The sequence below is a fragment of the Phyllostomus hastatus genome, unplaced genomic scaffold (genome assembly GCF_019186645.2).
Source record: "Phyllostomus hastatus isolate PE091 unplaced genomic scaffold, TTU_PhHast_1.1 phas_contig_40, whole genome shotgun sequence".
NCBI classification, from domain to species: Eukaryota; Metazoa; Chordata; class Mammalia; order Chiroptera; family Phyllostomidae; genus Phyllostomus; species Phyllostomus hastatus.
In genome coordinates, this window is record NW_025333872.1 from 56,722,711 (window position 1) to 56,735,598 (window position 12,888).

Consider the following 12,888-nt stretch of genomic DNA (forward strand, 5'->3'; position numbering starts at 1 on the left):
GTTTGTAAAACTGGGGAAAATACACACATGTATTTGTTTATAATTTACAACGTCACACGAAGAATAAAGACTCGATAACAGTGATGGTCTCCAGGAAGGGAAATGGGTAAGTGAGAAACAGAGATGCAAGATGTTTCAATGTGTACACTTTGGGATATCTTCTGAAATACTAACTAGGTGAATGTATTATCTATTAAAACATAGGTAAAATTTACATTTTAAAAAATTGCTCAAAGAAATATCCTTAAGTGGGCTCTACTTCTAAGTGTCAAATAATCAAACTACTTTATTCATTTATATTGGCTATAAAGGGGAGGGGAAACTTTCTGGATTAAGCCCTGGCTGGTGTGGCTCAGTAGATTGAGTGCTGGCCTGTGAAACAAAGGGTCGTCGGTTCAACTCCCAGTCAAGGCACATGCCTGGGTTGAGGGCTGGGTCCTCGGGGGGGTGGGGAGGGGCCTCGTGAGAGGCAGCCCACAGTGTTTTTCTCACACATCAATGTTTCTCTCCCTTTCTCCCTTCCTTCCTCTCTCTCTAAAAATAAAGTCTTTAATACAAAAAAAAAATCAGTATAAAAAACTATCTCAAAATTCAAAAACCTTGCTCTTGCAAGCAATTTATCCAAGTAGACAGAACAGAACCTTTTCCTAGAAAAGTAACCTAAAAAACCAAGAAGAAAAACAAAAAAACAGGAAAGAGTTCCTAAGGGATAAAATATGCTCATCACAATGCTATAGTAGTGGTATCATTAACAGTGGACAATGCCACATAATAAAAAAATTCCATCTTTAAATACCTAATCACCCATTCTTACATTTGTTTTTAAGAAGAAAGGTATATATCTTAGCACTAATCCAATGAGACTAAAAGTCATACTTTTTTGTACAATATAATTAAATTCTAGGAAGAAGGAAAGGCATACATTCTTAGACACTAACAACAAACACTCCCAAAAACAAGTTGTGGACAAGTTTTTAAAAGACTGATCAAGTTGTCCACCTTTAGCAATTCAAACTTTATAAATCTGAAATGAGCTTCCCCCAGAGACATCAGAGAACAAAATGTCTTAAAATGAAATATGCCAAGTGTGATGAACTGTTTTCTAAAAAACAGTTTGGGAAGCAGCACGACGATGAGGTGCTGCACATGGGCGCAGACTGAAGCACTGTCACTGGACAATTACCTCCTCTGTGTCTTTCAGTGTGCACACATGGTACGGCATAGATATTAAGGTCTGCTCCTTCCTGTCTGCGATGTACAGCCACCACCATTCTTGTTTTTCCTGTACGAGAAAACAAGGAATATAAATAATCAGAAAGAACTAGAGAAACAGTTTTACCTTGTTTCATTTAAGAGGTATTGTACTTGTTTTATTCACTGCTATACTGTACAAAACAGACGTATAATAAATATTAACTGAACAAATACATTTTTCTTGCCCATTTGTAGATTTGTTCTCCAAAAGAATTTTCTATGTAAGTTTAGGGTTTCAAATGGTCCCTTAAAGCCCTATTGATGGGTATCTTCATTAAAAACCCCTGATTAACCTTAAATGACAAAAAGTTTTCTAAAAAAAAGAAAACAGTATAAACTATTACAATATCATCTAGCTAATAATCTTAGTAATCTTTGACAGTAATAAGCAAAAGCCAGAACATAGGAGTGGTAGAGACTTGGGCAACCAAATGAGAACGGAATACATTAAAGCACATTACTCATAAGAGACCATCTTGAAGTCTAAGAGCCTATTTATACCTTTCACTGCACATGATTTTACTTACTATTAAGTTCAGCATTTTCAGTTGTACTTCAAAAAAGGTTAGTTACAGGAGTGGGTTAAAAAAAAATTGCACCAGAATGCACAGCAGGGACAACAGCGAGAACCGGCAGGAGACAGAAAATTTAAAACAAAAAAAACTGGAAGACCAAGGATTCTGGAAACAACAAACTTCAGTCTGTTTGGTTGGTGATCATCACTATATTACAACACATCAGTAATTGCTTAGTCAGGTGCATGGCAAAGATATATTTCTAAAATGGCTTTAAAAATGTTTTGGAGGACTTCCTGCCAAGGAAGATAGACACACTGTGCCTCCTCGCACAACCAAAAGAAGGACAATGACAATTTAAAAACAAAGAACCACCAGAACTGACAGAAAATCAAACTGTATGGAAGTCCAAGAACCAAGGAGTTAAAGAAGAAACATTCATCCAGACTGGTAGGAGGGGCAGACAGGCAGCTGGGTGGAGAGGACTCGGGACTTGAGACAAGGCGGCAGCTGGTGGACCTGGTGAGGCAGCGGCTGGTGGAGTGGGTGGTCCCACATTTATGTGCAGATAAACCTGGAGGAACTACTGGGGAGAGAGACAGACCCCACAACCCAGGGCCCCTGCGCCAAGAAACAGAGCCTCAAAGCCTCTGACTGAAAACACCTATGGGGGTTGAGGCAGCAGCAGGAGAAACTCTCAGCCTCACAGGAGAGTTTGTTGGAGAGACCCACAGGGTCCTAGAACGTACACAAATCCACCCACCCAGGAATCAGCACCAGAAGGGCCCAATTCACTTGTGGGAAGTGGGGAAAGTGACTGAAAACCAGCAGAGAGCAGAGCAAGCAGCACTGCTCCCTCTCAGACCCTCCCCTACATACAACATCACAACGCAGCCACGTAGGTTGCCCCACCCTGGTGAACACCCAAGGCTCTACCCCTCACTATATAACAGGCCCACTGAGACCAAAAAAGGGCCAAATAAAAGAACAGATGAAAGCTCCATAAAAAATACAATAAAGAGCCCTGGCTGGCATAGCTCAGTGGATTGAGCACGGGCTGTGAAGTAGGCATCACAGGTTCGATTCCCAGTCAGGGCACATGCCTAGGTTGCAGGCCATGGCCCCCAGCAACCACACATTGATGTCTCTCTCTCTCTCCCTCTCTCTCTCCCCCTCCCTTTCCTCTCTAAAAATAAATAATAAATAATCTTTAAAAAAATACAATAAAGAGATAGCCAACCTATCAGATGCACAGTTCAAAACACTGGTAATCAAGATTGGTTGAATATGGTCTCATATTAGATGAAAAAATGAAGGCTATGCTAAGTGAAATAAAGGAAAATGTACAGGGACCCAACAGTGATTGGAAGGAAACTGGGACTCAAATCAATGGTGTGAACCAGAATGAAGAAAGAAACATTTAACCAGAATAAACTGAAGAAACAAGAATTCAAAAAAATGAGGAGAGGCTTAGGGACCTCCAGGACATCTTTAAATGTTCCAACATCTGAATCATAGGGATACCAGAAGGAAAAGAGGAAGAGCAACAAATCGAAAATTTATTTGAACAAATAATGAAGGAGAACTTCCCCAATGTGGTAAAGGAAATAGACTTCCAGGAAGTCCAGGAAGCTCAGAGAGTCCCAAAAACGTTGGACCCAAAGAAAAACACATCATAGTTACATTACCCAAGATTAAAGATAAGAAGAGAATCTTAAAAGCAGCAAGAGAAAAGGAGATAGTTACCTACAAAGGAGTTCCCATAAGACTGTCAGCTAATTTCTCAAAAGAGACCTTGCAGGCAAGAAGGGGCTGGAAAGAAGTATTCCAAGTCATGGAAGGCAAGGACCTACATCCAAGCTTGCTCTACCCAGCAAAGCTTTCATTTAGAATGGAAGGGCAGATAAAGTGCTTCTCAGATAAGGTCAAGTTAAAGGCATTCATCATCACCAAGCCCTTATATGAAATGTTAAAGGAATTTATCTAAGAAAAAGAAAATTAAAAATATGAACAGTCAAATGAAGCAAACTCACAGTTATTAACAACCACACCAAAAACAAAAACAAACTAAGCAAACAACTAGAACAGGAACAGAATCACAGAAATGGAGATAACAGGGAGGGTTTTCAGCAGGGGAGTGGAAGAGAGGGAGAGGGGAAAAGGTACAGAGAATAAGTAGCATAGATGGTAGGTAGAAAATAGACAGGGGGAGGTTAAGGATAGTATAGGAAATGTAGAAGCCAAAGAACAACTTGCATGTATAACCCATGGACATGAACTAAAGTGGGGGAATGTGGGTGGGAGGGGATGTGCAGGGCGGAGGGGAATAAAGGGGGAAAAATGGGACAACTATAATAGCATAATCAATAAAATATATTTTTTAAAAAATGTTTTGGAGCCAAAAATGACACGAAGATATTCTAAATACTAACTTAACCCAAATACCACCGACTATTCCAAATTGTCAATTATCCAAAAGAAGGTTTTAAAAAAATAACTTTCTACTGAAAAGTTTCAGAGAAAATGTTGTGTTTGTAAGCTAAAATCTTTCTTGTACTTTCTACTTTTATCTTTCCAATAATGCTACACTAAAGGTTCTTTTGTTTAAATGACTTATATAACAAAGCAATGCAATATTAATAAGCAGAATAACTAAGTCACAAGTGCATCATTAACCCAACTTCAGCCTAACCTAAGGGTTAGAACTACCACAACAGGTGTATGTGTAGAAGTCTGTGTGTGTTGCACACACAAAATGGGTAAAAACATAGGAGACTCAAAACGGAGTATTAATACCTGGAGGCTTTGTGGGCCATAGAGTCTGTTGCAACTACAACTCTATCATGGTAGCATGAAAAGAATAAGTGTGGCTGTGTTCCAAGGAAACTTCATTCATAAGTACAGGCAGGGAAGCAGGTTTGTCTGCAGGCTGCAGTTTGCCAATGATGTTTTTAAACCACACAGACCTGGGTTATTTCACTTCTCTAATTGCTACTTTTCTTCTCTGTTAAATGATGAGAGCCTACCTCAGGCTGTATAGTAAAGAGGAACTGAGATAGTACAAGTAAAATATGTTAGAATTTCTAGCATATAGAATGCAATAAAGTTATGATTATTAATGAAATGAGGTAAATGCCTCTGTTATTTAAGTAGTTCTGACATTTCATTGTCAGAAATACCACCATTAAGAACATGCATGTTACATTAGAAGCACAGAGATACGTTCAAGAACATACATTTCTCCTTGACCTCTGCACTTGGAAAGTGCCTCTCCCTCCCCTCTCCGAGGCCACTTGATTAAAATGAGGCTTATTCAAGAATATTTATTAAGAAACATGTGAATATCAACCTATGGCATGGCACCTGTACCTAGACTCCTTAATGCACACGGTCAAAGTGGGAAAGATGCTTTACCATTGAGTTATTTGCACTAAAAATAAAACTGTGTTTTGATTGTGTGTGATTCCCAACCATTCCTTACATATTAAATGTAATGAATTTCAATAACATGTAAGGCAATTATTAACATAAATCTTTAAGTGGGTAGTGTGGTAGCTAGGGTAGTTGGGGAGATACATTGGAAGGTAGACAGGTAGGTGTTAGGAAAGCCCTACATAAATTTTATCCGGTAAGTGGTACTTTAAGATGCTTAATGTGCAGATGCAGATTAAACTGAAAACGGGTACTTTTACTGCTAAAATGTTCCAAGAAAGTGAATGAGTATTTTGCCTATTAACTAAGCATGGCCTAAAATGTAACTATTACAAAGATAAAAATTATACAGCTTATAGAATCCCATGGCACTTTTAAAAACCAATCACTGAGTGGAATTTATTCACTTGATTTCAGGAGCCCTGGTGTTGGCAGACTACCAGTGCAATGGGCAAAATGCCCCTAACAGATGGGCTAATGCTCAGGACACGCCAGAAGATCAGCAGGCGCTTTAAGATGGAATCCTGGGCTGATGTCTCTCCAAGTCAAAACAACAGTCTGTGCAGAGCCGCTCATTTATTATTAGGAAAGCCAAATTACCTAGGATTTGCTTTCAGCAGCCCCCAGCAACTCCGGGTTGACATTCTAGAGCACAAGCAGATGTGTACATGGAATCACCTGCCAAACATGAGTGGTAAACAGAAGGTTCTGTGGCAAAGCTGTGAGGCAGTCTGTGGGACTGCTTCGCTGAACTGAGGCAACAGTTCTTGACCTCTAGCCACAGACAGAGTCAGCCAAGAAAGTGAAATGTCAAGCCAATCCCAAATTCATTTGAAAGACAAACACAGCCTATCAAGGAGATCAAAAGTTGAGCAGGCCACAATCACCAAGTAAACAAGGACAAGGGAACAAACAGCACTGTGATGATCTGTCCTGAGCTAGGGGCTCAGCCAGGCTCAGCTCTTACTGAACTTAGCTGGTCCCATGATCCCCATGGCCCGGGGCAGTTACTGGGCCCAGGGCATGTCTAGTGGCTCCAGGTGGCCAGTAAAGGACCCTCAGAGAAAGCTCATGGGACAAATTTAAGAACTTGTCCTATTTAAAACTTGATAGAAGTGAGAGATTCACAACAGCCACGTAGAGCCAAAATATACATTTATATGATTAGCTGCCTGAACTGCTAATGAAAAAATCATCACAAAGCACAACCCTTAGTAATCTGGCACACAAAAAATAAAGCACAGAAAACCACAAAAATTATTTAAAAGTTAACAATCCACTTTTTAAACACGTTCGCTGAACACAATTCATATCAAAATATATCCTTCAAAAATGTGTCCTTTGAGCCAGTACCCACCAGAGAGAGAGAAATGGCAACCAAGAAAGGCCTGAGAGAAAGTAAATGGAATAAGGGAAAGAGTGGGCCCTGTATAACTCACCTCGGGGAAGTACAAACTATAAACAGGATGCGTGATCTTTGATTTGGTTTCCAGTAGAGCTCTCTCCTTTCGCTGTATGCTTTGTTGTAATTCTTGCCACTCCTAGTAAAATAAAAATTAACTATTTGAAATCAAGTATGTTTTTGATCATTTTGAGGAGTTTCTTTTTCTAGCTATCGTTCCTGATAATGCTAACTACTACTAGGTTTAGCTGCAGATGACTACACAGCCCTTCATGATCTGGTCTCCTGTCGCTGCCTTCCACCTAGCACTCTTCAGTCTAGTCATCTCACACTTCCTAGACTTCGCTGAACTCACAAAGCTATTGCACTCCTGCTAAACCCTTTTTGATTTTTATTTTCCCCTTTCTCTACCAATTGAGTAATGGCAAATTCCTACTCATTATTCTTTCAGGAGCATCTAATGCCTAAAGTATGAGCTCTTGAGTTCCACAAATCCCCCTCCCCTTTGTGCTATCACTGCACTTTACATTAAATGAGCATGATTTCTTTTGTACTGTAACGTTTATTTATCTGCCTTGCCCACTACCCTACCATCATTCAAGGAAAAAACTATTTCATATTTGTCATCTAATGCAATGCTTGCAATGTGACAGATAATATTATATTATTTGTATAATTTGTTGTCAATTGAATGTAGTTTTGGTTATCTAAAGAAACTAGTCTGTTAAAACCCTGAGAGTCACCTCTACCAACCCTAATCAGCTCAAAAAGGAATACGTCAACTCCTTCACAAAGCAAGGAGGCTGGGGATAATTTCTTTGCTAGGTTTTAATTTTCTGGCTATAACTTAATTCCCAAAGTACAAAAACAGTCAAAAGCCAGTAGCTGTAAAAACAGCCATCCTTATTTTTTCACCAATGGCAGGTACTTTATTTCCTTTACTTTTATTCTTTGCCCTTTACTTTTTACTTTTTTCTGGCCTCTGCTTTTGTCTCAGAGATTATTCAGGGATCTCTTTTTCTCCCCTAAACCACAAGGGTTATTTTGGATCGATGGCCCAGTCAAAAAGAACACCACAAACATAAAGGGACCAGCTGATCAGTTCAGAAGTTCATTTGCAGGGAACTTCATTATTTGTCCACCAAATATTCTTTCTAGTGTCCTAGCACAAATCATATGCACCTTAATGCCATGCCATGAGATTCTGTTTTCTATTCTCTACTCTCACAATTTTAAGTGCTTAAAGATTCCTTCCTCTTCCATAATGTCTTATGTACCTCTTGAAACAAGGTGGCATTCTAAAAATGTTAGCTTTTCCCTTTAACCAACCTCTTGACATTACAGTTCACAGTAATGTTTCTTTACCCTAAACATTACATTGAACTTTTGAGAAACTCTTCCAAATGAAATGCTACCTATTTCATAACCCATTTTTCCTTACTCATGCTTCCAGAGGCATCTCCAGCACTGGAAATTGCTTTGAAAGACCAAACTGACTACATCTCAACCTAGGTGTTAATCCACTTAGCAATTTCAGCTTTAAGAAAATTAGGATTTCCAATCCTTGTTAGAAACTATTTTTCTTTACAATTCTGACCAATTTTCCTCAGAAAGAGTCTTACAAAGCAATACAGGATTATAAAATATACTGGAAGCAAACTGACAAGCAACAAGCAAGCAAGCAAGCAAATAAACAATAACAAAAACCAAAACTATCATCAGAGGTATAATTCTAATTATTTAAATCTGTAAGTCTTTAATTTTTTTAAAGATTTTTAAAAGATTTTATTTATTTGTTTTCAGAGAAAGGGAAGGAGAAAGAGAAGGAAACATCAATGTGTATTTGCCTCACAAACTGCCAGTGACCACAGGGGAGGGGGAAGGGGTAACAGGAGAAAGGGAAAGGGTCATCAAGGAACATGTATAAAGGACAAATGGACAAAGCCAAAGGGAGTAGGACTGAGTGTGGGAGGTGGGGAGGGGGTACAGGGGGGACGGGGGGGGGGGTGGGTTGTGGGGGGGAAATGAAGACAATTGTACTTGAACAATAAAAAAAAATAAAATAAAATTACATTAAAAATTTTTTAAAAAGTAAGTCTTACTGCTTCATCATCTTTGTTTTGCTTTTCATCTTGTTCTCTGTCAGAGTCTTTGTCACTACCATCCTCTTTTTCACTCTGGGAGTCTCTATTGGTTTCCTCTTCTTCAGAATCACTGCCTTTATCAGAAACTTCTTCTTCATCTTCCTTTACTACAGCTTCCTAAAAGGAAAAAGCAACCAAAAAAATTCTGAGTATCTCAACAACTGTATCACTCTGAGTCCCCGATGGTAACTTAACTAATTCAAATTATAATTTCACTATTCATAGAGAATTTTAGAGAATTATAAACATTCTTATTTATAAATATGTAAAAGCCAGACTGAAAGCTTTTAACATTTGGCTTATCTATCTGTTGTTAGCTATTTTACTCATTCTTCATAGATGGTAAAATAAAGATATTTTATTCCCATTTGCAATGTATACTGCTGCAATGGCTAAGGTTGTTCAAGGGAAATAGGAAGTTTATAGAAAAGTACTGTTATGGGAGTTTAATATTATCTTCTATGACTCAGAGTACAATGCAGTAAAAAAAGCCAATATCCCAGACAAAATACTTACTAGTCCATTTCAAAAAGCAAGAAAAAAAAACCCATCAAATTAAATGCAAAGAAAGTAGAAATAAAACAGAGCGGAAATCAAAGAGAAAGCAGATACACAAAAGGGGAACCCAAACAAAACCAAAAGTTGGTTCTTTGAAAAGATTAATAAAATTGATAAATGTTATTAGGCAAAATTAACTCGCCAGAGGAAAAAAAGATACAGAACACAAATTTCCCATATTAGGAATAAAAGAGGTGTAACTACAGATCCAAAAGATATTAAAAATAAAGGAGATTATAAACAGCTTTATGTCAATAAAGTTGATAACTCAAGAAGAAATGGACAAATTACTTGAAAAACACAATTATGAAAACTGATATAAGAAAAAAAGTAGGATATGTTGAAGACAAAAACTCTGTAACTAAATCCTTTTTAAAAACTCTAAGCCCAGATGGCTTCTCTACATAATTCTTCCAAATAAGAAGGAAACAAATCCAATCTTACACATATTCTTCCAGGAAAAAGAGAGACCACTTCCTAACTTGTTTCACGAGGCCAGCATAAATCCAATACAAAAGAAGAATGATAAACTAATATTCTCTCATAAAAAGATTTAGGAATCATAAAAAAAATGATCAAGTCCAGATATATATAAAAAAGGATACTACGTTATGACAAATGAGATTTGTTCCAGTAACACAATGGTTGTTTAAAGTTTTTTAACGCATTAATATAATTTGCCATATTAGCAGAAAGGAGAATTATTATACAATCATCTCATCAGATGGAGATAAAGCATTTAATAAATTTGGTATCTGTTCATAAAAATTCTCAGCATGGAAACAGAGGGGAACACTTCCTTACACTGATAAAAAATATCTACAATAACCCTAGAGCTAACATCATCACACTTCGTAGTAAAATGATGTTTGCTTTCTCCCTGAAGTCAGTAGACATGGGTAGTCACCATCTTCACTTCTTATCAACGTTACACGGAAAGTTCTAGCCAGCATATTATGACAGAAAGGAAGAAAGAGCATATAAGATAAAAAAAAAAGCAAAACTGTCTTTATTCCCAGATGGCATAATTATGTATGCAGACAATCTTTTTAAAAATATCTACAAGTGGTTAGAATTATTATTAATTCATCAAGCCGCCTTGATACAAAATCAATGTTTAAAAAGCAACTTTATTTTTCTACATCAGCAATTAAAATTGCAGAATGATTTTTCTAAATGTTAATTGAAGCAACAGCACTAGAAAGCATTAAATACCTAGGAGTATATCTAATGAAAGATGAACCATGACTCTGCCACTGGAAATTACCAAAACTGCTGAGAAAAATTAAAGGCCCAAATTAATAAAGATAAGCCATGATTATGAATTAAAAAACTCAGTACTGTTAACATGTGAATTCTTCCCATACTGAACCATAGAGTCAGTGCAATACCAGTCTAAATCGCAGATTTTTTTTAATGGAAATTGTCGAGCTTATTCAAAAAATTTAGCTGGAAATGCAAAGGACCTAAATAGTCAAGACAATTTGAAGTAGTGAATAAGAGTTTGATGACTTACACTAACATATTTCAAGACTTAATATCAGGCTATCATAATTAAGACAGTATGGTATTGGCACAAGAATAGACAAGTGACCAGTGAAATGGAGTAGAGAGTCCACAAACACCCCTGCACATACACTATTATAGTAACTTGTTTTACAGCAAATCACCATTGCAATTGAGACAGGAACGTATGATCTTTTCAGCAAATGGTGCTAGAATAAAGTGGTCCATAAACCCTATCTCACACTATTCATAAAAGTTAATTGAAGATATATCATAGTGCTAAATACAACAAGTAAAACAATACTTATAAAAGAAAACAAAAATATCTCTATGTCCTTGAGAGGCAGAAATGTCAAACAGGACACAAAAGAACCATAAAAGACTAATGAAATAGACTTCATTAAAATTAAGAACCACCAAAATCTACCATGAAGAGTGAAAAAGGACTCATATTCAGAATATAGAAAGGAATCTTAAAAATCCATAAGACAAACAGCCCAACAGAAAAAAAAGAAGATCCAAATGACCAGGTAAGCATATGAATAGGCGCTAACCATCATTAGTAATCAGGTAAATACAAGTAAAAATCACACACGAAGAGAGACTACAACAGATCTATCACAGTGGCTAAAACAAAAAAGATTGGTAAAACCAAACATTGGTGAGGATGTGGAACAACTGGATTCATTATTAGCTGGCAGGAGTATAAAACGGTACAACTTGGAAAAATGGGCTCTTTCAACAAGCTAAACATACACCCAGTTTTATGACCCAGCAATCTACTGCTAGCTACATACCCAAGAAAAATGTCCACAAAATGAAATGCACAAGAATAAGCATAGCACCTTTATTCATAAAAGGCAAAAACTAGAAACAACTCAAATGTCCACCAACCACAGAAGAGATAGATAAATTGTGGTATATTCATACAATGGAATACCACACAACAACACACACACACTCACGGAAATGAACTGCTGCTACACTCAAAACAAATGAATATCACAAACATGATGTTGAATCAAGGCAGCCAAACTTAATTCCACTTACATGAAGTTTAAGAGCAGGCAAAGCTAATCTATGGTAATAACAGAATGGGGGGGCCAGTAAGAAAGTGGATGGAAGGGTCACTGATTGAAAATGGAATGAGAGAGCTTTCTAGGGTACTGGTAAGGTTTTATGTCTGATCTGGGTATCATGAGTACATACATCTGTAAAACTTCAGGAGCTGTACAATAAGGTTGAAATATTTTAGTTTATGGTATACCGCAATAAAGATAATTACATAATAACAATAATAAACTTACAGTCCCAATGACTCCATTTGCTTGCTTTTGTTTCTGCTGCTTTGATTGTGATAAGGGCACAGGTATAGGTTTTTTTTTTACAATTTTCTTTTTTTTTGATTTAGTGGTTTTCTTGGGTCCTTTACTCTTCTGTTGCCATCCTCCTTTTGTCCTGTTCTTATTAGGATCACCTTGCTGTAAATCATAACACACACACTCAGAAATCATAGCAATTGTTTCATTTGGGAGTCCTGCTAACTTTTAGATGAAAATGGCTAAACTAAATGTTTTCTTAAACTGAATGATTATCCTGCAGCAATATAAATCAGTCAGAGAACGAAACAAAGTATTTCTGTCACCAAGAAAGATAGGTAAGAAGACTCAAGTTTTTACCACTTCTTCTGCTGGCTGTTCCTCTGCAGCACAGATGGACTGCTCCTTTTCAAATACTTCCTAGAAGTAATGAGAAGAAAACTATAAAGTCTGTCAACCTGTATTTATCTTTCAGATAAGCAAAACAATCTTCCAAAATATATTACCAGTAAGTTTTTAAATTGGAGAAAATGGGGGATGGGTTAGGAGGACAGGAAACTGAAGCAATCACTAAATGATAAACATGTGCAAATTTAGCAATTACTAAATGAAAATTCAGACATTACCTCTAAAATATCTCACATCTGTCCTGAATATTTTTGAAAAGTACACTCTACTGAAATGTGCAGATACAACAACTTAAGATACGGCAACTCATTATAAACTCAAAAATATTTTATAATTTAAATTTTTACTTT

The 12,888-nt window shown here is 37.0% G+C and overlaps 1 protein-coding gene across 1 annotated transcript in view; it reads right to left on the reverse strand.

Moving 5' to 3' along the window:
* SEC63 (SEC63 homolog, protein translocation regulator) overlaps positions 1 to 12,888 on the reverse strand; it is a 71,767-nt gene that overhangs the window by 9,460 nt on the left and 49,419 nt on the right. Inside the window, exons 15-19 of the mRNA XM_045843304.1 lie at positions 12,491 to 12,550; positions 12,119 to 12,292; positions 8,706 to 8,864; positions 6,641 to 6,742; positions 1,184 to 1,282 (exon numbers count right to left, since the gene is read on the reverse strand). Coding sequence (XP_045699260.1) covers positions 1,184 to 1,282; positions 6,641 to 6,742; positions 8,706 to 8,864; positions 12,119 to 12,292; positions 12,491 to 12,550 — 594 coding nt within the window. The remainder of the gene's footprint in view (positions 1 to 1,183; positions 1,283 to 6,640; positions 6,743 to 8,705; positions 8,865 to 12,118; positions 12,293 to 12,490; positions 12,551 to 12,888) is intronic.